Source organism: Fundulus heteroclitus, unplaced genomic scaffold (assembly GCF_011125445.2).
Source record: "Fundulus heteroclitus isolate FHET01 unplaced genomic scaffold, MU-UCD_Fhet_4.1 scaffold_92, whole genome shotgun sequence".
Taxonomy (NCBI): domain Eukaryota; kingdom Metazoa; phylum Chordata; class Actinopteri; order Cyprinodontiformes; family Fundulidae; genus Fundulus; species Fundulus heteroclitus.
The window spans coordinates 524,093-548,567 of NW_023397384.1; the positions used below are offsets into that span (position 1 = coordinate 524,093).

The 24,475-nt window shown below is 37.5% G+C and overlaps 1 protein-coding gene across 1 annotated transcript in view; it reads left to right on the top strand.

Annotated features, from left to right (window-relative positions):
• pkd1a (polycystic kidney disease 1a) overlaps window positions 1-24,475 on the top strand; it is a 91,213-nt gene that overhangs the window by 12,020 nt on the left and 54,718 nt on the right. The window contains 9 exon segments of the mRNA XM_036134812.1: window positions 8,031-8,102; window positions 10,662-10,730; window positions 11,687-11,758; window positions 14,071-14,231; window positions 14,898-15,148; window positions 16,861-17,121; window positions 18,240-18,408; window positions 19,129-19,309; window positions 21,436-21,665. Of these exon segments, the coding sequence (XP_035990705.1) occupies window positions 8,031-8,102; window positions 10,662-10,730; window positions 11,687-11,758; window positions 14,071-14,231; window positions 14,898-15,148; window positions 16,861-17,121; window positions 18,240-18,408; window positions 19,129-19,309; window positions 21,436-21,665 (1,466 nt within the window).

A 24,475-nucleotide genomic window follows, 5' to 3' on the forward strand; every position in this document is an offset into this window, starting at 1 on the left:
TCATTTTTCCTAACATGCAGCATGATTGCAGGGCAAATAAATAGAGTTGTTAGGAACAACATGTAAAAGTTAACTCATTTTTTGGGGATGAACTTAACACTCATGGTTAAACAAAAAGCCCGGGCTTGTAAACTATGCAGCACAAAGCTGCATCCTTTTTATTTATCTCAATATAAAGATACAGATCAAAATTTATAAAAAAAATACGATAAGACCTACTAATTTTAAAACTTTTTCATGAAGAAAAAAATGTAGCTCCACACTAATTCCTTTTATTTTGTCTTTTGTAAAAAAAAAAGTTTGAAGATGGCCCTGAGAAGGCTTCTTCCTGCCTCGGTGCGATGTGTGTTACGACTTAGACGAAGGTCATTGCGGAAAGTTGAGAGCTGTTGAAACATATTTGCCTATTTATGTATTTCTTTACATATTTAAGTTTTTTGTTTTTTTGTCACACTAAAATGTTTCAGATCATTGGAAAATAATCAGAATTAGACGAATTTAACCAAATACAAAATCCAGATAAAAATGGTTTTCCTTTACTGGCGAACGTGAGACATGCCTTTGGTTTGTGTTTGGTTGGCGGTGGTTGTAGAGTTTCCCACGGAAGCCAGGGCCCAGTCTCTTTCTCAGCGTTGACTCGTGAACACTGACTTCAGATAAACCCAGTGAGCCCTGTGGTTCTTGGTTCTTCTGTGTCCTCCTGGGGTTATTTTTAGTAGGATGGCCACTCCTGGGAAGGTTCACCACAGTTCCATGCTTTCTCCATGACTGTGGTTCGTTGAGATAGAGTGAAGGCAGAGCAGCTGAGTGAGGGAGACTAATTAACCAGCATGAGCTGACATTGAACGCGAAAAATCAAAGGAAGGAAACGAACAGTAATAATTTTAAGATGAACAAAGAGCACAAGAATAAACTAAGAAACTACAAAAAGCATGACCTAATATGTAAACACCTTACTAACGATAAAGAGAACAGAAGAAATGAACTAAATAAAGCAAGACCTAAATCGTTAAAACGCAAACAAAAATCAGAACCCAAACACCTAAGGATTGTGACAGATTTTAATCACTGTCTCCTGTTCCAAAGTGAGGCTTGTGAAACTGAATAACAATTTGCTAAATTATTTGATTAATGATTTTACAGCTGGAACTAGGCTATTGTGGAAAGCCTATTTACATAAATAAATGAAATAATTTAAAATATATATACTTTGGATTTTCTCTGGTTATCTCAGTCATAAATCAAAACCTCCTTAATGATTGACACAACTATGTCGGAGAACTAAGCAAGAACATTCAATGGCGTTGTCCAAAAAGACTTTGTTGAAGTGAATGACAACATGCATTGCAGCATTTTGGATACTCCTAAAAAGAGGAAACAAATGGTGACAGTGTGACAGACAAGATACAAACAATTTGTAAGACCACTGAGAGTACTGCAGCTGGCTAACCATTTGCCAATAACATCCTAAAGTAAGCAATTATCTTGCTGTTTATTTTCTGCGCTTAACTAAGGCAAAAAAAAAAAAAAAACTATAGCTAACTCATCAACCGTTCAAGCCTGGACTAAATACTTTTACACTGAACTCTTGAAAATATGGTTTAAGATAAAAAGAAAACGTTATTGTAGTTGTGAAAACACAATAATGGGACATTTTAAAAAAAATTTAGGAGATCAGCGCGAAATTAATTGTGCTACATTGTGTAGAATTTTCTAGTCCATGTTTGACTGGTCCACATATTCCTGTTTTCATACTTGTCTAAAATAGCAGCAATGACGCTAACTTTAGCATCATTAGCACCAAACAGTTACCCTGTGAAAATATTTCCACCTGCTTACAAATCGTTCGTATCTTGACCGTTGTTCTTATTTTTCAACTAGCCTACACATGCTGTTCAAAAGGGGTTGCGGCTTATTCAGTTTGCTTGTATCTGAGTGTTGTCAACCAGCACAGTGGGTAGTCTTCATTGGGTGACTGTCAATACAACAGGTCAACTCAAACTCAAACTTTAGATACAACAGAGTGTAAAGCTTTTACCGCTTACCCTCATATCGAGGGTGCATGATAACGGCTTGTTTGTTCTTCACCGTAACTATTGTTCTGTTTTAATACTGCCAGATCTGGTACAGAATCTTCTTAACAAGATGTCCTTAATACTGTTAAACATCTCAAATCTGGTCTAAACCAGGGTCTGAATATTATATAGATAGTGCTAAAGGTCCTTCATGTGTACGCACACATTGTCGGACTCACCCAACTCGATTGGACCGAAGTGAACAACCAGATATAAATCACAAAACCTTGTAGGAAATGTTTAGAGTAGAGGCCCTTTAATTAACTGAATTCAACTGAACTGGCTTATACTTGTATGTTTTTCATTATGACATTTCTACTCAGCCAGAGGTAAACTCCAAGCCTAACGACTTTAAAATGGCATTAGTTATGGAAAGAAAGAAAACAGTCATGTTTTCAGAACAATAGACAAAGACAACATGAAAATAACCCGTTTATTTCTTACATAACGTTGCAAAAAAAATTAAGATTCATGTGAGCCATTTACCATTTTCGGGAACAATTTCATCCATTGATGTTTTGCTTCATTTTCATAATCTTTTTTTACATTGGATGGTGGTGTAGTTTTCACTGTTTGGGTTATTTTAAATTACTTAAGGATTCTCTTTCGGTGTGATTGAAGTTGGCGGTCATAATTTGTTGATGCAGAAATCGCAGCCGACGATTCTTCAGTTGCGCTCCTTTCAGTCCACCACATATATTTGGCAGAAGATTGGTGTGCGTTGCAAAATCCATTGCATGCCGGAAATCCAAACAGACAAGTGGTAGAAGATGCAGCTCCAACTGTGCCATAGTTTATACGAAACATTTGATCACATTTGCAGCCAAGATTGCAGGGATAATAGCAATTTATATAGTTCCCTGTTCTGCTTTGTTTTTTTGTTGTTGTTGTTGTTTTTTTGCAGATAAATCTACAACTTATTTTCACTCAGATTAGCCACTACTTCAGTGCTGAGGTGCGGTTTCTTTCTTTAAAGTCTCCAGTACACAAAATGAACGATATTTGTGACTGATAAAGTTTGAATGACAAGAAACAGGCTTTTTCTTCTCTTGCAAATATTGCTATTATTTGTATGTACGCTCTTCTGTGCATGTGTGAGCGCATCGTCTTTTAGGTTGAGTGTGTTAAACTGCTGTGCACAGCTGCCCTTACATTGCCAGCTGGACACCGGACAACCCACGCAGCAGCGGCTGGAAAACCGGACAAAATGTTCTAAATAGAGGAGGAGATGAGATGTGGCGAGCCAAAATGTGAGGCAAGATAATAGATTCTAGACCAAAAACCCTCTTTAATCGCATGTCTCCATTTCCACTATCTTTGCCCCAAACATTTCATGTTTGCAGAAGGTAAATCAGTCAACATGGGCTCATGATGCCTTCGCTAGCCACCTTACCTCCATCCTGCAGGATTCCTGCAGACTGTCAGAATAGATGAGACAAACTGAGCTACCGTCACACAGTCACAGTGCAGTGATTGTCCTCTCCCCTGCCTCCCTTCCACACCTGACTTTTCTTCTGTTACTTTTGATCGACACAGCTTACAAGCCAACCTACCGGTGCAGATTTTCCGATTGGGGGAAGCAGTTGGAGGAGAGAAGTGAGTGGGGGAGTGAGAGGGTAGCACAGTAATCAGGAAAAGAGGCCGAGGGGATGAAAGTGACCACAGAAGAGCCTGTGTTTAGTGGGTTAGTGGAGCGTTGGCCTTCGCCTACAAGGAACTTGGACTACTTTTCTGCCAAGATGCAACAGATGTCAGTCTACAGCCTTCAGGTGTTTTTTTTTTTTTTTTTTGTTGCAGAAAACCACACGAACATTAATATGATTGCTTTTTGTCTTAATTATTTCTTCAGCCCCTTAATCCTTAATTGCATCTATATTTTTTTCAGTGTCCCTTCCCGCTCGTCCTGTCATCCCATCTGACCGAACACAGCGCAGCCAGCAAGGTTTTTCTGTGTGTGCGTTTTCATCTTCCAGCTTAGAATAAGTGGCACCAGACAGGCCTTATAAGGAGCTGTTAGATCATTGGCCACACTGTTAGCAAAACAGAACCATATGTGTTCGGTGCCGTATGTGTGTGCATAAACGAAACCATGTGTGTCCGGGGGTAGCAGAGAGAACGGGAGTCTGTTGCTAATAGACGTGCTGAAGGTCAGATTTTATGGTCATGTTAAACACACATTCGTACAGTCCATCTCTGTTCGACCTCCTCTTGTCTCTGTTGCGTTGACTGTAGGTGTGGAGAAAGGCACATGCCCGGCAGAGAGCAGCGACTTAAGGCCAGCTTGGCGACGCGATGCGCGAATGATCGCGGAGTGGGCGGAGCTTCGTCCTGCTGCTGCCCTTTTCTCGTCCTCTGATGGGTTTAGCAGAGCAGCACTCTTTCGCTCGGTCTCTCGGTCTCCATCTTTTCTTACACAGCTGGTCTGGAATGTACAGATGTTTCCTTTTGGGAACGGGCGTCCCACTCTGTTCACACACACACACACACACACATACACACGCACGGAAAGTAAGAGTGTGAGAAGAAAGAAAGAGAGTTGCGCCGTCCCATACAGTTCATCTACGTTTCACTGCTGCTGGTTGGAGTTTTCTGTGAATTCAGAACCTGTTTGTCATACTGAGGGTAGAGATGTGACTTAATGAGCTAGCTGCGCTTTATTGTTGTCATGTATTGCTTTGCTGCTTACCAGCAGACTGTTTTTGTCCTCTTGCAGTGTTATGCTCCTTGTTCCCAGACTTTTTCTGTTGTTGTTGTTGGGTTTTTTTTTGTGTGTGGGGTTTGTATTAGATTTCCACGTGCAGGTGAAACTTTGCAGTGAATCCCGAAAGAGGAAACTGAAATCACTTAGCTCAACACATCGCTGAACAGTCATCGGCAGACTCTTATTTCCATGTTTGTGTGTGTCTTTGTACTTGCAGCTGAGGAAGAACATTTTTTGCTAATTTTACTAATAAAGTTAGTTAGGTTTAGGACTAGGGTGTCAAATAGGTTTAGGGTTGGTTTAGTTATAAACCGGTAAAGGTTAAGGTTAGGGCTACAATCAGGGTTAGGCCATAGAAAGGCTTGAAAAAGAATAGATGTCTATGGAAGTCAAGGCACGGCCCTCACTGTTCATTAAACAAGGGTGTGTGTGTTTTGAGTTTTGTTAGTGAAAATTAGAAGCTGTCAACATTTTTGGAGAATTATATTCAAGCTTATTTGAGGTGTTTTGGGCATTTTTTTTAAGAAGATGAGAATGAGGATAACACAGGCTAACCAGCCTTCTTCAGGCAGTTTATTTAGTTAACACCGGTAATGGAAACATGCCTGATTCAGACGATTGGTTTAGTGTCTGTATTGTTTTATATCAAAGTTTCATGTTTTTATCTGTCACTGTATACAGTGACAGATGAAAAAGGTTTGTGTTTAATTATTAAATATGTTGTATCATCAGTTGTATTGCTATTAAATAAATAACCCCAAAAATTGGGCTAAAATCCCAACTTCACATGTTGCTATGAAATGTTTGCAAAGTCCATTGTGCACTGTTTAAACAAATCAATAGTGCAAACTTTGATCTTGGAATGGTGTCGAACCCAACCTACTTGTGCTCTAGTTCCAAGTTTGAAGTTCCAAGTTTGAAACCCAGTGAGATTATATATTGTCAGTAACCCTGCTAATTAAGTCACAAGTTAGCAAAACATACCAATAAATAAACAGATTTTTTTTAAACTTTTTTTTATAAATCACTCCATGGATATGCAAGGCAACCATATTGGATTTTGAGGTCAGGTTTGATGAGAAACTTCCAACCTTTCCTCTTGAATTTCCGACTTCTACAAAGTCCAACTGTTTTTAATATTCGCTTTTAGTTTCTATTCTCCCATGTTTTATTTTGTTTCTACATTTTATTCCAGCTTGCTTGCTTTTATTTTGTTTTATTTTCCTATATGTTAATCATATAAAGCACTTTGCATTGTCTTTGTACAGAAATGTGCTTTATAAATAAATTGGTTTTGCCTTGCCTTGCCTACAGTGGGAGTTGTGGAGAAAAGTGAGACAGAAGGCAGGTGAAAGTAATCAGGAAGAAATGAGAAACAGCTGAGACTAATGAAACAGATGAGCTGAAGAGAGGAGTGCAATGAACAGAACTGAAGGGAAACATTAATAAGAATTATAGAAAAACTAGCCTAAGAACAAAAGCTAAAATTACTACAGCTAGAGACCACAAGAGAAACCCAAAAACCTCAAGGACTGTGACAGAAATGGTGTATTTTTCTGTCACTGGGGTCTCCTGATCAAGATTGATCAAGATTTCTGAGGTACAGTCCTTCCTGAGTGACTATAGTTCTGTTCTGGCCTGGAAAAAGCTTGGGATCAGTCAGAGTGAGCTGAACAGTGTTGCTGGAAAGAAGGATGGTATCTGTTGTTGCCTCCTGGACCTGTTACCCGTCACTCGATCTACCACCAGCAGGAAATGATTGAAATGTTGGGTACTTTTCTAGTTTAGTTAATGTAACATAGTTTTTGGGTTAACAGTCGTTTTAACGATTTTAATGCATTTATCGATAATGGAACTGTCTGGATCTCTGCCCAATTGAAGAAGTTTGCCCAGATTTTTAAAGAAAAATTGTGACAAATGTCCATTGAGCAAAGCTTATTTGTCTGATTGTAGAATATCCTTATTAACATCAACATCATTTGTTTACCGATTTTTTTATTATTATTTTTTTTTCAATATTTTTTTTATCGATGATGAAAAGGTACATTTTGTGTTATTTTTGGCCAGATATTGCAATTGTATTACCCTATATACTATAACTAGGATACATTTTGGACTTTATCTTTTTGAATTTAAATATCTCTCTATATTTGCAGTCTAATTTACTGATTTGATTTTATATATCCACTTCACAGGAATAATAATTGGACTAGTTTGTGTTGTAAAGTGCCTTGTCCTGAAGTTGGTTTATAAATCCGAGTTATATAAATAAACTGAAATTTTTTTGGGGGGGGGTTCCTGCTGTCATCATGCAATGATAATGTGATAATGAGTCCTTTCTGGCAAGCTTGACTTTTTAAACTCCATAGCTGCAGTTTTCTATTTCTGTCACATGATCATAACCAGTGATGTTAAGTACAAAAACACATAAAGACTTTGCAGTAGTAACTCATATTAAAAAATGCTGATCCTTTGAAAAATACTATTGAGTTACACATCTCAGTGCTGTGCCAGGCTGTGATAATGTGGCGGATTTTCATTTTCTCTTAGTCGGCTATGACTGTGAAATATGTTAGTATTATTAATAAAAACAACCTTGTTACAGTAAGAGAGTATTGATACAGATTTGGCTTGTTTTCTCAGTACCAGCTGAAGCCTCAACATGCGTTGTGTGGCTCTGATCTCCTCTTCCTGTCACTGATAAGCAATGAAAACTGTGTGAAAGTGTACGAGTTAGGGATTACTTCTGCTTCAGGAGCAGAGCCAAAGGAAAGGATGAAGCAGATATATATAATTAGCTGTCATGACAAATGTTGCTTTAAAGCAGATGTGTGTGCGTAGGTGACCTTTACAGCGTTATTTCCTCATTAGTTAACGTCTTCCATGCTTCCTTTTTCTGTTCTGGCTTTAAACTTTACGAGTTCAGCGACTACCCCTCAGGTTTTAGCGAAAACGTTTTGTCAATTTTTTTTAATTATCATGTTACAGTAAATAAAGTTTTAGTGGTAACGCCTGCGTTAAGAGTGATCACGAGGAGATGAATCCCCAAATCCTTCTTAGAGATTTTTACAATCCCAAATAATTACCCTACATTGTTATTTACTTCTGGCTACTGATGATGTTGTCACTGTGGGTCAGTGTGTGTGTGTGTGTGTGTGTGTGTGTGTGTGTGTGTGTGTGTGTGTGTGTGTGTGTGTGTGTGTGTGTGTGTGTGGAGACATTTTAAATGTGGACATATTGCTTTTTTCCCACAGAGATCTGTCCAAGAACCACATCTCCTCCCTTGATACCAGCCTGCTAGATCGTCTCACTGGGCTCCAAGAGCTGTAAGTAAACAATGCTTTGATAATAGTCTACTTATTTATCCATTCATTATTGTGATGAAACATTGATTTGTTATTACCATAGCTCAAATATGACCCAAAAGGAGAAGATTTTCAAACCACACAAACGAAGAAGTTGTGCATTTGTCCGCTAAAGTATGTGAAATATTGCTGAAAAGTATTAGAACCTACCTATCTCTTAACCAGTCCTGTAGCTTCTAGGTTTTTCAGTGCATTCTTATCGCACCTTCAACATTTTTCCCTGGAAAAGGAGTGCCTGAAATGCCTTAAAATAAATCAATCATTTTTATTGCTAGGTAATTATCTCACACGTAATTTGTTTTAAAGAAAATTCCAATCTTTAATCCAAGTACATTTATTAAAAGAGGTAAAAAAAAAAATCCCATGTTAAGAAATTGTCTTTACTTTCTTAGGGGTGTAATGGTTACACCTGTTTGTTGAAAATATCTCATACTGCCACGATGGCTCGGTACTAGGGCTGTTAATCGCATTTTCAATATAATCGCGATTTAAAAAAACGCAATTTCCAAATCGCAGAGTCTGCAATTTTTGGCTATGTAACAATTAGGGAATTAGACATGTCCATTAGGTGTTGGTAAAATGTTTAAAGTGGGTTTGCCTCCACATGGAAGGGAAGAGGGTTGCAGCAGTGAGATAATCTAATTTTATTACTTGTTTTAGAGTTTATATAATACATAGCATTAAGTACAGGTCAATCAGTTTAATACATAGACTTGTTTGTTGGTTGCACTTTATGTTCAACAAGGATTGAAGTCCAAATCAACTAAAAGCTGTTCTCTTGAATAATATTCTGATTAATAGAAACATTAAAAGTTCTTGTTTTGAATAGTCCTTTTTTACAAACTTCTTTATTTAGACGCCATTTTTGTTGCTTGTGGTTAATGCAGAGAAAAGTCAAAATTACAATTTTGGTTGAAATATATCGTAGGCAGAACGCAATCATTTCTGCACCGAGTTTAGATGCTGTTGGTCTTTTAGCAACTAATCTGCACAGCGAGGAAACAAAATGATTTGTTGTTTGTATATGTTTAAAAAGACATGATAAATTAAGCTGGAAAAAAATCGCATTAAATCGCAATATTAAGAAAAAAAATTGCAATTAGATTATTTTCCAAAATCGTTCAGCCCTACTCGGTACACACATGTACCGAACAAATACAGCCTTTGGGTTTTTGTTTTTTTTTACTCAACATGTGCACAATGTTTATCAGAGGAACTACATGTGCAATGCAACGTTTGTAGTGCAGCTTTAAAAAACTGACACCAAAAAACAGAAAGGATTTCTCAGGCATCTACGTGGGAGAAAGAAGGGTTGACCGAACCCAAGTTTTACTTCAGCGTTTTTCAAAAGTGATATACTGAACTCAATTACTCCCCTGAAACATCAAGGTAAATGTAAACATCACAGATACATCACACAGAAATCGTCTGATGTCCAGATCAGCATCCAGTGAGCCCACAGTCTACACATACCCAGTATGAATCTCCGTTGATGAGAGGATTTTCCAGACAGCTCTACATGCTGCATTCAAGTACTGCTGGGAAACTAGGGTGCTGAAGTATCAAAACAACTCCAAGATGATTTAAACATTTTTCTCAATAACAAAGACATTTTCTGTGCTGTTACCATCCACATTCCTTTTACCAACCCTAAGAATTCCCATGAAATAAATGTAGCTGAAGCCGTTTTGAAATTGTAATTTCCCTTTAGTATTTTATGTTGATCAGTGGGATACTAACACAGAGGCCAATTTCTCTTCAAAATGGGAAAGATAAGAAAGCTACAATTTAGGGTACCGATACCACATTTTATCCTGCTTCTACACAGTTGATCAGGATTGTAAAGGAGGTGAATAATCTCTAAAGCTCCATGTTAGAGAAAAAAAAAATATTGTGACAATATTCTAATTTAGCTAAATCTGAAGGCAGTTTGCTGTGTTAGATTTTATTTTGGAGTAAAGGGGGAGCATTAATATGCATGCCATACTTTTCAGATTTTCTTTTCTAAAAACATTGAAAACCATGTATTAGTTATCACCTGTGTTTCTTTAATTACTTAATTGAAACTACTAATTCAAATGATTTTTTTTTGTGAATCAAATCATTGAATAAAGAGCCAATCTCTATCCAGAAAGGTGTAAATGTTTTACACCAACCTGCTTTCTTTGCACTTGGAAGTATTTTTGCAATATTTTAAAGTCTTCTTCCCTTTTTTTGCATCATTTGGCTAAAACATGTGGAAAGTGGACAAGTGCAGGACAAAATAAGTAGTTTCAGACTGAAAACACTACAGAAGATGAACTGTCTCTGACAGTCATGTCTTGTAAACGAGTCAAGGTCCAAGGAAATGTGCTGGAGGGCCTTCAGAAGCAGAGAGATAATGATCACGGCCACCTTAAGAGATTATAAGAAAGTCTGGGCCGCTGGAAGTAAAAAGCTATGAAATGAAGGATGACTTAAATACTGAACTCTTTATCAGTCACAGTTAGGATCTCACCATGTAAACATGTTTCTTCTCAGGTACCTTCAAGGAAACAGGATCAAAGTTTTTCCCTGGGGAGTGTTCTGTTGTGGGCTGCTGTCAGTGCTGTGAGTATAAAGTTAAAGAGGAAGGGGGGGTAAGGAGCTGTCAGTGTCAGGGTTGAGAGGAGAAGAGGATGAGGAGGATGAAAAGACTGCAGAGGAGGAAAAATCTTGGTTTAGTCTGGATTTAAGTAGCCCGAAATCCCAGGGGTATGTTAGCAGGACCGCAGAGCTTAAAAAAAAAACCCTCACATAGCGCGCACACATGCTAATCATGCTACGATTAAGTTCAATTACAGCTCACTGCTGAGGGCTCCCACTACCTCCCTCTTTTCATCTTTCCATCTTTTTCATGCATTACCTTTCTTTTTCCACTCATTGAATGGGTATTTAGGCACATGTTTATGTGTGTGTGTGTGTGTGTGTGTGTGTGTGTGTGTGTGTGTGTGTGTGTGTGTGTGTGTGTGTGTGTGTGTGTGTGTGTGTGTGTGTGTGTGTGTGTGTGTAATGAGGGCGAGCTCTGATGGTTTCCATCCGTTCCGTCCAAAACCGCCGCACAACGGGCCCATTATTCAGCTTTCAGGAGCGAGGAGGGAGGAGATGTGAGTGGAGAGAGGAAGAGGGGGGGAAAGGAAACTGAATGTGGGAAATATAGATAATAATAGACAGAGAACTATCTACCATATATTAGAAATATGGAAACAAAATCTGATTTGGGTTGTATTATTTTGATGCTCTGTTGAGAATCGCGTCCAAACGAGAGGTGACGGTGTCCTCTTTCCTCAAAGCAGATCTGACTCTCCTTTTAATTAGAATGAATTAATTAGATTCAGATAAAGCAGATACTTGCTGATCAAATTATTCCTTTCTTGGCTTAGAATTGTCATTCACTCACAAACCCACACAACACTGATTTAGTCAAAATGACAATGTGACTGTAATTAAGCACTGCAATTAAAAAAAAGAGAGAAGAAGACTTTTTGTGCTAATGTCAAAAGTGATGTCTCTGTTCCTGCCTCCAGAGACTTGAGCAACAATCAAATTAAAACCATAGAAGAAAGGATATGTGACAACTCATGTAACCGAACACAAATGTAAGTATTCATTTTTTATTGTGACTTACTATTGTAATTCTTTCACTGCCTCTGGCAAATATAGGAAATAGGAAATTATGTATTTAATCTACATAAAATAGTACCTCGCTAATCTGATTTTGCTTCATTCTTTACTATACACTGTCTATCACAGCTTTTTTTATATTTCCCAATTATTTCTCATAAAATCTTTGTATTTGGACTCTTGTTTTATTTGCTCTTTGTCGCTTACTTTTTAAAAAGAATAAAGCTTTTTTGGTTTTACTTTACTTTTAAGTGTTTTTTTTTTTTATCTTAGCCGAGGCCTCATTTATTCTCAGTAATAATTTTCACTTGTTCTTGGGTTATACTAATTAGTATGATGGTTTAGTGGACCTTTAAAATTCAGGTTCAGCAAAAAAAAAAAAAAAAATCGAAAAAATTGTCTTCCTCTGCATTTCTCTTTTTATCCAGCCTATTGTCTTTTCAAGTGCTTTCTAGTTTCTGTATTAGAGAAGTAAGCTGACTGGATATGTATTGTTAGCCTCTGCAAAATTTGTGTCTATGATTTTAAAAGGATGAACGTCTCTCAATATATAACCTTGATACATGATTTCATATGGTTTAAATTTTACTTTCAGCAGTTTTAAATGAAAGGGGTTGTTCTGGGAATTTGGATAATGCTGCCACATTACAAGTTTACAGTATTGCACCTATTCTGAAGCATCCAAATGTCAAAACCATTTAATCTATGGCATAGCAGTGAAAGTTTATCTTTAGCAAGTCATTTGCAGACTGAAGGGTGATAAAGCTGAATTTACACCCATTAAAGAACTGAGGACACTTGATTAAATATTTAGTCCGATCAAATGATTTGTTCGCATTTAAGCATTTGTTAGCTGATATTGTTCTTTTTCCCTAATTGAGGTGAAGTTATCCAAAAATTGATTGATATAGTTATTTGATTTGGTGATTCGTTGATAGTGTTCACATACTTTTCTGCAGCATGTTTGTTTAGTAGCAATGGCTTCAACAGCTGAGGTTGGTCAGGGCAGTGAGGCTAGTTGGCCTCTTGCAGGAGAAAACACTAAAAGCTGCACATAAAGAGAGGCAGACCGAGGAAACTGATTAAAAGAAATGCCCTGCAGCTGGTCGCCGCTGTGAACCAAAACCACTTTCCATTGCCACAGGAACATTTATTCATTACCATAAATTTAGCTGAACTTAGCTGTTGTCCCAGCTTCAGTGGTTAAGCATTGCATCCAGTTTTATTTTAGTGACTTCTGCACAGCTCATTACTTCCAGCAACATTTCTTGGATAAGAGATAGAAAATACAAGGTGTTTTCCATAAACGCCTTCGAAATGCGGTTAAAATGTGTTTTGATTATTTAAGTGAGATAAACATGGCTCAACTTCAACATTTTTGTTTATGCTATATTTGGACAGTAGCTATATGCAGCGGCTAGCAATAGTATTCACAACATCTACAACATTTTAGCATTTGGTCCCCTTGCAAGCCCAAAGTTCTGTGTATTTTATTTGGATTTTATGTGCACAAAGTCATGCATGAATAAGATGGATGAGAAATTATTTATTCAAGTGTGTGAATTTGGATTTAACAGCCTGAGTCACTACGACTTTGTAGAACCAGCTTTTGCTGCAGCTACAGCTCTAAGTCTTTTGGGGTATTATGTGTCTGTCACTTTCACATTTCAAGAGTCAGAATTTCTTTCCCATTCTTATTTGCAGCTCATTCAGATAAGATTGGAAGAATACAGAGAACATACATTTTTAAGTCTTGCCGTCGATTCTCCAGTGGAATAGGGTCTAAACTTTGACTAGGTCAATCTAACACTCTAATTTCCTTTACTCTAACCATTACAGTTTAGCTCTGACTGGGCCATTGCCCTGCTATAAGATGAGTCCTATATCTTTGGCAGTCTTGGCAGTAATCTTACAGTCAAATTCCCTAACTTGAGTTGTAGATCACTGAAACTCCTTTAGAGTTACCATTGGCCTCATGGCTGCTTCTCTGACTAAGCTCTCTTTTCCCCGTCTTCCAGTTTAGGTGGACAACCATCTCTTGGTAGGTTTGCAGGAGCGCAATGCTCTTTTCGTTCTCAGAAAATGTATTCAACAATGAGATGTTTAAAGAGAGGCTTGGAGATTGGAAATTGGTTGGTCAAAATTTTGTCATATTTTGACGGGCTAAATAGAAATAATGAGTGGTAAACCTGAAATAGCCACAAAAAAAACCACTGTTAAGTTGGGACTGTTGAGATTTTAAAACAAATCTTTTGGTCACTTTACTCCTGCCCTTCTCTTTCTACAGCGATCTGAGCAACAATCCCTTTGTGTGTGACTGTAAGCTGTTGCGGTTGGTGAAGTGGCTCCAGGAAAAATACCAAGTCCGACACCCATATGCAATGCTCTGCGACCGCCCCCCTGAACTCCATCAACAGCCTTTGCTCAATAGTAGCCTGCAAACCTGTGGTAAGACATCCAAATGTTTTAACCCATATCTTACACCTCTTTTTTAGATGTATGCAAAAAAAAACAACAACAATTTATGGGGTTTTCATGGCCAACAAACTGTTTTTAAAAAAATGTGTAGTTGATATCAACTAAAAAGTATATTTTCAGTAAAAAGATGCAGAAAGCAGAAATGAAGGGATCAACCAAATGAAAGAAAGCTGTATTTGGATAATAGAGACTTCATTTTGCAGCTCTCCCAAAAGGCATGCTATTGGACCCATATACTCAATCTTTGTTTTTGTTTTTTTATTAATTCAGCTGACCTTATCTTATCTACGGACACATATGACTAGTTCAGCTATCTCCTCTAAATCCGATAACGCCACCAAGGGCTGCAATAAAGTTTGATTAAATATCAGTGCTGCTAAATTCTTGTACACCATAAACTAATTTTATATTTTATTTCTTTTTATTTATTTTATTTATTTATTTTTATTATAACATAATTATTTTATACCCATTTTTAAAACTCAGATTAAAGGGCAGTATTATTACATGGTTACACTGGACTTATAAAGGTACATTAAGACGCTGAAGTAATAAACTCTTCACTGTCTGACCTTTTCTGCTGTTAAAATGAGAGATCTCGCAGCTAAACCCTAAATCCTCCCATCTCTGGTTCAGGTCTCAGCTACGCCGCTTGTCTCCAGGACAGAAGCGGTCGAGGAGGAGGTCAACGTGAGCTTGTGATCTTCACTTACTCCAAACCTGGGAACTACACACGTGAACAGTGTAACAGCGTGTGTTTTGGTCTGTTGTACCTCTATGGGGGCTTGGGAGAGAGGCACGAGTGTCTGTGTAGCACGAACAACGAGCCCAACTTCATCAGCGGATCTCACTGTTCGGCTGCTTGTACCAATCCCGATGTGATGACGGTACGCATCACACTCCTCGGATCCAAAGCATGTTTAATTGCTGTTTTAATTTGGTAGTTTTGCTAAGCATTATGTCATACTCCTTGTTTCTTGTCATTGTCGAAATCCTTTAGAACCAGGTTGAGTTACTTTAAAGACTCCAGTAGTTATCCTTAACTAAAAAATAACATTTCCAAGAGTAAGTTGGAATTTAAGCAGTCCATATGTTTGATTTAGTTTGTAGTTAAAAATGATAATATTGAGCTATTTAATTTCTAAACAAATTTAAGGAAAACAATTTTGTGTATTTACTTTGTTTTCAGATCTTCTGTGGCAAGCCCAAAATGAATCAGTTGCATTGTTGCAATACCATAAATATTTTAAGTATTGAGAATGGTATAAATATTTTTGACATATGCTATTTTTGAATGTAATTAATGTAAACAAAACTGGACATTATTAATCTAAAACTACCTCTACGTTGTTCTGTTATTTTTTTGAGACAGGCCAATTGGATTTTTTTTTATCAGACACAAACTTGCTTGTTGAATGAGAATAATTGTAAATCTTAATCTGCCAGGGGTGTGAATAATTTTGGACTTTACCGTAAACACTCTCCCTAGCTCAGATTATGGAGTATCTCAGTGTGTCCTTAATATCTACGGGTGAATGGCCCAGGTTTCCCCCCCAGTTTAATAATAAAAAAGAGAGTACTGTAGTTCTGATCCCAAAAAGGCAAGGTTAGAGATCAGCCCTCTACTAGATTGAAAGAAGACCTGCTTATAACATTGCTAAATTAAAAGGTTTCCTGTCAGACTGGGACAAAGAAAGAAACTGTCTTTTCAGTAGTTTAGGTCGTTGTGATGGTGTCATATCAACGAAGCAGCTGCAGCTTATCCAAATAGCTGCTGCTATTGAATCATATCCCACCAGTCGTTAAATCACTGCAATGGCTCCTTGTTTGTAAAATGGTGGATTTTTAAAAAATGGCCTATATGGCTGGAATTGGTCCTGGGTCTGAATTTGTTTTGGATTTGCTCTAACCATGTAGACGTCTAAGGTCTTTATAGATCGTTTCAAGTGTTCTCAAGACCAGAACTAAAGAAGGGGAGTCGTTTAGTTTGTATGCTCTTCGTTCTCTGAAACAAAATCCCGGAAAACCCAACATTTGCAGGAACTTTTGGCTTTTTGTGAATTAGGACCAAAAGCATTAGTGTTTGTGGCAGCTTTTCCAATAAGGTTAACTCATCTTTTCATTTAGCTAATGTCTTAAATGTGCATTTTATTTGGGTTTTTCTTTTCATCTGATTTAAAACTTTTATCTTGCTGTTTCTTGTTCTGGATTTTTTTTCACTGCAATAAAGGTAAGACCAGGCAAGTTTAATTGATCTGCCAATAAAATAAGATTTTTTCACTTCAAATAGGAACAGCTCATCTCCATCATCTTATTTCAAGTGCAGTATATCTAATCATCTTATTTTAGGGGTCAAAATACTCATTCCATTGGCAGATGATCTTATTTACCTGCTCAACTCAAGAACAAATACTCATTTCAAGAAAATTAACTTACTTTTAGTTCACTTTTCCACCTCAGTTCTTTTAATTTCCTGCTAAGCACTTTTATTTATCTCATTTATTGATGCTAAACAAATAAACTTGCTTTGCTTTTGAAACACTAGTGCGTATTAACAACAAAACCTCCACTTCCTCACATACTTTCCTTTAATCGACAGGAATGTCAGTGGACTCTGGCCCGCGATGTGTTTGCGGTGGAGTTCTCCGTCTCGCTGAGGCCTCTCCCACTCCAAAGCGTGCACGACCTCATCGATTTCTCCGCCACCTCCACTGTCACGCCCGTGACGCTTTCCTGGGACTTTGGTGATCTATCGCCTCGGGTCAACACTACGGGAATGGGTGTCGCCACAGCAGCTCACAAGTTTGCAATTCCAGGACGTTACAAAGTCAGTTTGAAGGCCTGGGCAGGACACAAGGAGGTTAGAGAGAAATGTTTTGGAAAAGGATTCTCATTTGGTCCTTGTGCTGGCTTTGTCTGCTTACAGTTTTGAAGGCCATTTGGTCTTCATTTTTTACATCTACAGTTCCGATCACATGGCATCTTCCGTTCATTATGTTTTTAAATTATTGTTTTTTTTTAGAGTGGAAAGATCCCACAGCAAACAACTTTCATCAATTTTAAAAACAAGAATGGAATTCACTGTGAATTTCTCCTGTTTACACATGGTCAAAGCTATTAGCAAAGAGTCCAATAACCGCATAAATCAAAATTTACTGGTCAAATGTCAAACCTCAACCCCTTTTGTGCCATCAACATGCTTTTGACAAAAATCAGTCTGGATATTTGACCATTCTTGTTGGTATTGTTCATTTAAACTGCTTGGTATCCTGGCACCGACCTAGGCCTGTAAGTATATTCCACAAATTATGGTCTATGACTGAAAACCAACAAATTTAAATGAACACTACCCAACAGTTCTACTAAAAATAGTCAATTATGCCAGATGTCTGTTGATGCTACAGGACCTTTAACCAAATAAATGTACAGATTCAAAAAAATTTCAACCTGGGCAAAATAAATTTTAAAATGAATGTTATTCAATAAATTCAAATTTGTGCATTTAATCATTGTTATTAATCTATTAGACTTAGACTTAGACATCTTTATTTGTCATTTTGTATGTACAGAGTGCATACAGAACGAAATTCCGTTGCATACAGCTTGTAAATTACAGTATAGAGTGCATCAGTGATTAAAAAGTAAAAAATTGAAATGTAAACAATGCAGGAGAAAGAGAACAGTGTGCGATCACGGTGCACAGGAGAATATTTAAAACCATTTGTATGTGCAGAAATGATGGTGCAAAAAGGCATTTGTGCAAAAATGCATTTAGAAACTACAAGTTCGGCAGCATTTGTAATTTAATTTAATTCATTAAAGATAATCTATTATAGATTTTATATCACCATTCTACCCTGAAAAAAAACTGTTTAAACCCTAACCCAAATAGAATTCGACATCTGAGGTTGTGATATCTTTGAACTTCTCTGCTTTCCCCATGAAAAAATGATGCACCTGCATTTGTTTGTTACTCAGGTTTCTGCACGCACAAACGTGACAGTGGCTCTTCCTCCCAAACTCGAGCTGCACTGCCCATCGATCGTCGTGGCCAACCGGAGTCTGGAGGTCACACTTGTCAGTTGGGGCGGCGTTGGCGTAGATGTGAACTGGACAATTTCAAAGGATGATGTCCAGGTTGCCACAGGTAAAAGAAAAACTATTAACACACAAACTCTGTTCAACTGACCCTCCGCAGATTACCAGGTGCGCCTTATGGTCCGAACAATACAGTATTTGCGATATCACCAACTCGCAAGCTCCCTGTTATTCTTTCTTTACATTTTTGAAAAAAGACATGCTATTTACATGAGTGTACCTAATGTCTGTATGCTGTGAGAGCTGTAGCCAAAGTCAAATTACTTTATTGTGCATACAATAATTGGCAAATAAAGCCACTTCTGAAGAATTACTGATATTACTTCAAGTTTTTCTAATTTATGCTTGGATGGTATGTAAAGACACGTGTTTTAAACATTTAAACACACATAAACATCTTAAATTTAAACCCTTGGTTGATCCAGCGCTAAAAGATGTAATACCGCTTGACGGTTCCTCTTATAAAGAAAACTGTGTTTACAAATTATATTTTGCAGTTCAAATCGAGTTGCATTTAGATGTTGCTGGGATTTTTACTAGATAGCTTCACAATGAATATTCAAGATGACACTCGTTTATTGGCATACAATCTCACATCTGTGGTGCAAAAATTCAAACTTGCTGTAAACGTATTACCCGATTAGTTATGTTCTTGGATAATCTTCAAAAATAATCCCTTGTTTAGCAGAGAACGAGCTGTCTTTTTACACAAAGTTGTGACTTCAGTTGTTCTGAGAAGTCACACGACTCTTTGCCGTTTTCTCGCCAGCCTTGCCGGACTGTCCGCCGAGTGCAGGGGTGTTTGACAACAAGTCCTCAAGCTGCTTCCGGATTTTTCCAGAGGAGCTGAGCTGGAAAGATGCTCGACAGCAGTGTTTGAGCCGCAGCGGGGATCTGGCTGTGGTTAGGAGTGATGAACTGCGTAACCTGCTGGTAGAAAAAGTCATACAGTGAGTGCTTTCTCTTTGTATGATGGGGAGAAGTAGGGCCTTAGTATTCTTTTTGCTGTAATTACGTAGTTTTTTTTTTTTTTTTCATTAAATGGTTGGACTGTTTTCCTTTTATTCCAAAACATATGCACAGTACAAAGCCATACTGTGGTTTTTTTAAGTCCATGCTAAAGAAAAGAATAAAAACAGGTTTTGTAGGAAGCTTTCAGGGGACAGTCTAGTTTCCTGTCAGCTTTCTCACAGTTAGGAACATTAGGTGCAACAAAGGATGCTTCAGCCAGTCTGCAGCATAGTGAAAAAAACAAATGCGGCACTTCCATTAAGTGATAATTTCACAATTGCAAGGGAAGGAGGTTTGGAGAGTGCTTTGTATAAATTATACCTCCATCAGGCATAAGATTGCAAACAGTGACAGGGGACGTGAATAAAACTGCCTCTTAATCATGGTACAGTACCTGTTAGTGGGTGGGAAATATTAGCCGTCAAGTGAAGATTTTTCCCTCAAAAGATCAATGTACTAGCAAATTAGTAAAGTTTTATTTATGCAGCCCTTTCAAGACACAAAGTGTTGTATAGAAGAAAACTAAAAACATTAAGGAGGCTGTGATCTAATCCAACAAGCCCCTGTAGCTCCAGATGTGGACGAAGGTACTTCCTGTTCTGATAGAAACGCTTCAGAACACAGTTCATAACAATCTGTTGTGTACAGTTCTGCACAGCCGCAGAGCAGTCTGGATGCTTATGGTGTCGCTGGATTATTGGAAACTGTATTTTCTGATGTCTGTGACATCATTCAGCAGCGTAATACGCCATGTCACCAAGAACTACAATAACGCCACTACATTGCTGTGATTGTTTGTCCCAATCTTTGCAGAAATATTTTAATTCAAATTTATTTAAAAATGGCTTTCAATGTTATTTGAGGCAGATAAATTTAATGTGTTTTTTAGGTGTTCTTCAATTTGTTTAGATTGAGACTGATTGGTTTTTGAGATATTTTAGCCTACGTCATGTTTTCCGATAGGTTCTATTTAAGTGGGTTTTTTTCTATGGGCCTGGCAGAAATCAGGCCTGGTTTTATGTAATGAAATGCGACTGAGCTTTCCTAAAGATCTGGCAAATCACAAGGAATTCCTGTTTAAACATGTGCACATAGGGGTAGGTTGATTCCAATAAACGTTCTCTAAACAAACCTAATTTACTTAAGCTATCGTTGTCGGATTTTAAAAACTTTGATGATCTGAAACGTTTAAGTGTGACTAAGAGATAAAGCAGAAGAAATTTTAAGGGGGTGGATTCTACCCTGTATCTGTCTTTTGCATTTCCTCTTTTCCATGTATTTTCTGATAGTTTACTTCTGACCTTCCTCGTACTGTGGTCTATATATCAGGATTATTCTTCTTATTAATCATTAAGAGCTCCCACTACTAATCTTTATCCACTCTGTGTTTGCTTGGTGAGCTGTTTGTAGACTGAGATCTGGATCGGCTTTGGTTTGGATGAGGGAATGTTCCTGTGTTTTCTGTTTAGGGTTAAAGAAATTTGTAAAAACACATCTGTGACAGCACAGCTGCATTGTGAGCTAAACACCTCACCAGGAAGTCTCCACAAGCTCTGTGTATCTCCGTTGATGTGAGGTTAGAAGCCCTGGTCTCTTAGCTTGAAGTAAATAAAAAAAAAAAAAAAAAAAAAAAAAAACTGCTGCAGATGCTGTTTGTTCTCTTTCTTTTCCTTCACTGTTGATTCTCCTCCCCCTTGCTTATATAAGAGGGCTTATATAAATTTTTTAATCAGTGATTTCAAAACTGTCTCTTTTACCTCCTCCTTACGCCCTTTTCCACTAATGCTTTCTTCCGATTCCCCCTCCTCTACGTGGCAGCAAGAAAAATGAGGGTGGGGAGTTGATTCAGCTCTGTAGGCACCTCAGAATGAAAAATTACTTCCCAAAACCACAAGGTTTTGATCCATATTTGACACCAGCGCAGGCCATTCCCCTTAAAGTCCAATTAAAGCCGTGTTTCACCCTTTTCTGGCAGCAGTCACTTATTTTTTAGCACAAGTTGAGACATAAGTTACAGGCTCTTTTGAGACTCAATGCACGCATGTTTTTTTTTTATCACCTGAAGATTTTCTGTCAATGGGGAGCGAGGCGTGTGGCTCGGCCTGAGCGACGTCGACTCTCCGGGCAAGCTGCACTGGGTAAACGGGTCGGAGGCCCAGGAGGGGGAGGAGGGCCAGCAGCACCGCACGTCGATCTCTCGTGGAAACGTGTGCGTCTCCTTTGATAAGAACCGTCAGACCAGCTCACACCTCTGCGACTCCAAGAGGGCTTATGTCTGCCAAAACAACGCCCAAGGTATGCCTCCAGACACCCACTGAACACATGCAAAAGAGGTTCATGCAATACAAATGCAAACTGCCTGCAATTCACCAAGAGCACTAAATGGCAGGCCTTATTTTATGAATTTTACATAAATTGAAGTTGCGCAGATGCCCTCAATATCACATCCAATCAATCTAAGTGTAGGTCAGCCTTTCTGAAAGCAAATTGTAGAGATTGGTTCTTGTGTGAGAGCTTCCATTTCCATCACTTTCAGCATGAGTGCAATAATAGGTGTTGGCATCCTTTTTTTTTTTTCCTTGGCCTCTAATTTAGTATTCATTGCTTCTGAAAAAGTTGCCGAGACATGGAAACAGTTGAACACCGCTGTGTCTTTAGGCTAAAGAGGTTACAATGGGTTGTAATCATTTTTGTAGGGTTATCAATAAATAACCCTTCAACCACAAATAACCCTTAATAAAGGGTTATTTTCAGGAAGCCTCCATTTTGGTTTCATCTTTGTTTAGTAAATGTTTAATAAAGACATTGTTGTTTCAGTGGTGTGTGCTTTTGAATACTTCATGTTAGAGTAAAATAAATAAATGGTAAAAGCCAGGCAAGGATACATTTTCAGCAATGTGTTTTTTGTTTGAATATTTAGTGTATTTGATTTACCATTAATGCTTTTTGACAATTAATTTACACAGATTAACTCGTGATGCTAAAATTAAGATTTATGTCAAATGCCCAACGTTTAAATCTGTCCTTTTGACATATAATGTCTGTTTGTGTTTGCTTTTATATCCTTCGGTTCATTTAAATTTCTTTTGAATGAATTTATACTCAGTTGCGTCCCAAATAATGATCCTGCCACCACCGTAGTGTATGAATGATGTTTCTTCTTCTTCTTTTGCATCAGGAAGTCAGAAAAATAACCCTGGGAAAATCTTATGAACTTAGTGCTTTAACAATTGGGCAAAGACTCAAGTTGAAGTAGTTTTTACATTTTCTAATAATTGCCCTGTGGCAGCCATGCATGTGTTGATTTATGCCCTGTTTAGTCGATTCTTAATTTTTTCTGGTGCGTCCGCTTCCTCTGTGTTGCCATTAAATCATATTGGTCTCCTTCAGTTTAGCCCTTTTCCTTTGGCCCTTTGGACTGACTTTAATTAGCTTTCATGCTCACACCTGATAGATATCTTAGTGACCATGACAACAAAGCCCAATGGGATTTATGGACTCAAAAGAGAGAAAAAAACAAGAAGAGTGGCATATATCTAGCCAATAATGTCATTGAAATATCTAACTATAATATTGCAGTTTCCTGTTTTCTAAATCTTGTGCATCCCTTCATTAAACTGATTAAATAACTTTGTACACTATCAAAACCTCTCTTAGGTTAGGGGGCCAATGGTCTTAGATGTAGAGAAGCAGATTAATGAACAGAGATCAGATGTTTGTTGTTGCTTTTTCAGGTTCATACTTTCAGAACCTGCTTTGAACCCTGTTTTTAATCTTTGCTGAACTTCTGGCATCTATCGCTATTTTTTGTGTTGTATTTATTCCATTACCGTAGTATTTTACTTATATTTTCTTATTGTTTTATTTATTGTAACTTATTTGCATATTTATATTTTATATGCTCAGCTCTTTAGTCAGAATGTGTAGATTAATAAATTGCACTTGACCTAGTAAAAAAGGACTTAGTAAGCATTATCAGGAAGATGCTTGGTGTAATTTTTTTTTTTTTTTTGCCAATGAATACATTTTTTTGTGTTTTCTATTTTTGGTCAAACTTCGCCCCTTTAATCATTAATCATCCACGTGATTCACATCCAGTAACTCTTCCCATAATATAAACTCCTTGGTTTCTTTCAGATCTTCTTGATGTCAGAGGTGTATTGCTGTTTTTTGTTTTTATTGGTTTGTGCCTGTGGTTTTTCAGCTTCTAAGTTTTTGCTTCCGGCATCACTTCCAGCTTGTTTTTTGTTGTTGAGTTTGTGATCTTTTTTATTATTTTACTGATAAAGCTGCTATTTTCATGCCATGTTCCTACCTGCCTGCCTCCTCTGAGTTTCAGGGTCTTCCAACTGGTTTAAATACTACAGAGGGCTCACTGTGTATCAGCCAAATATACCCTGGCTGTCTTTCATACAGCTGTGTCTTTAACATATTGACTTCCATCTGCTATATATTCTGTAACATAGGGAACTAACCTGCTTGAGATTCTTAGAATAAGTTTTCTCATTGTCTGTGTAAGGCACTATCAGGAATCTTGTTGCTTTCTTGCACGCCTTAAAAGGAAATCATAGCAGTCTATTTTATTTTCTCCAATTTGCTCCAGGGAACTCCCACAATTGGTTTTGCTGGTTTAAATTCATTTCAGATTTGTGGTCTTTGTGTTTATTATTTGTACACGCATTTGTTTTTTTCAGTAATATATTGAGTAAACGCAGCTTGCTAGCATAAAGCCTGGTTTTATGTTGTAATTTACAGTGCGGATAAGAAACTCCAGCTGGATTATCAAAGCGAAAGCCCTGAATACTTTAGAAATAAGAACATTTTTATTGAATTGGGAGAACAATAGTATTAATTAATTGTAATTAATAGTTATATAGCACCAATAAATGAGAAAAATATAGCACTTTGATCAATTGTAAAATGAAATCTCCAGCATGTCGGTATCTAGCAGAAAGGGAAAGGGTTTATAAAACGTTTTCTACAACTTGAGCTTGTTGTAAAATGAAGTGGACAGTGCATTACTTCAGCTAAATTACTGCCATTCTCAAAATCCAAGTGCAAAATCTTTACCCAATTATAATTTTAAGTGTGGCACAAAATGTAAA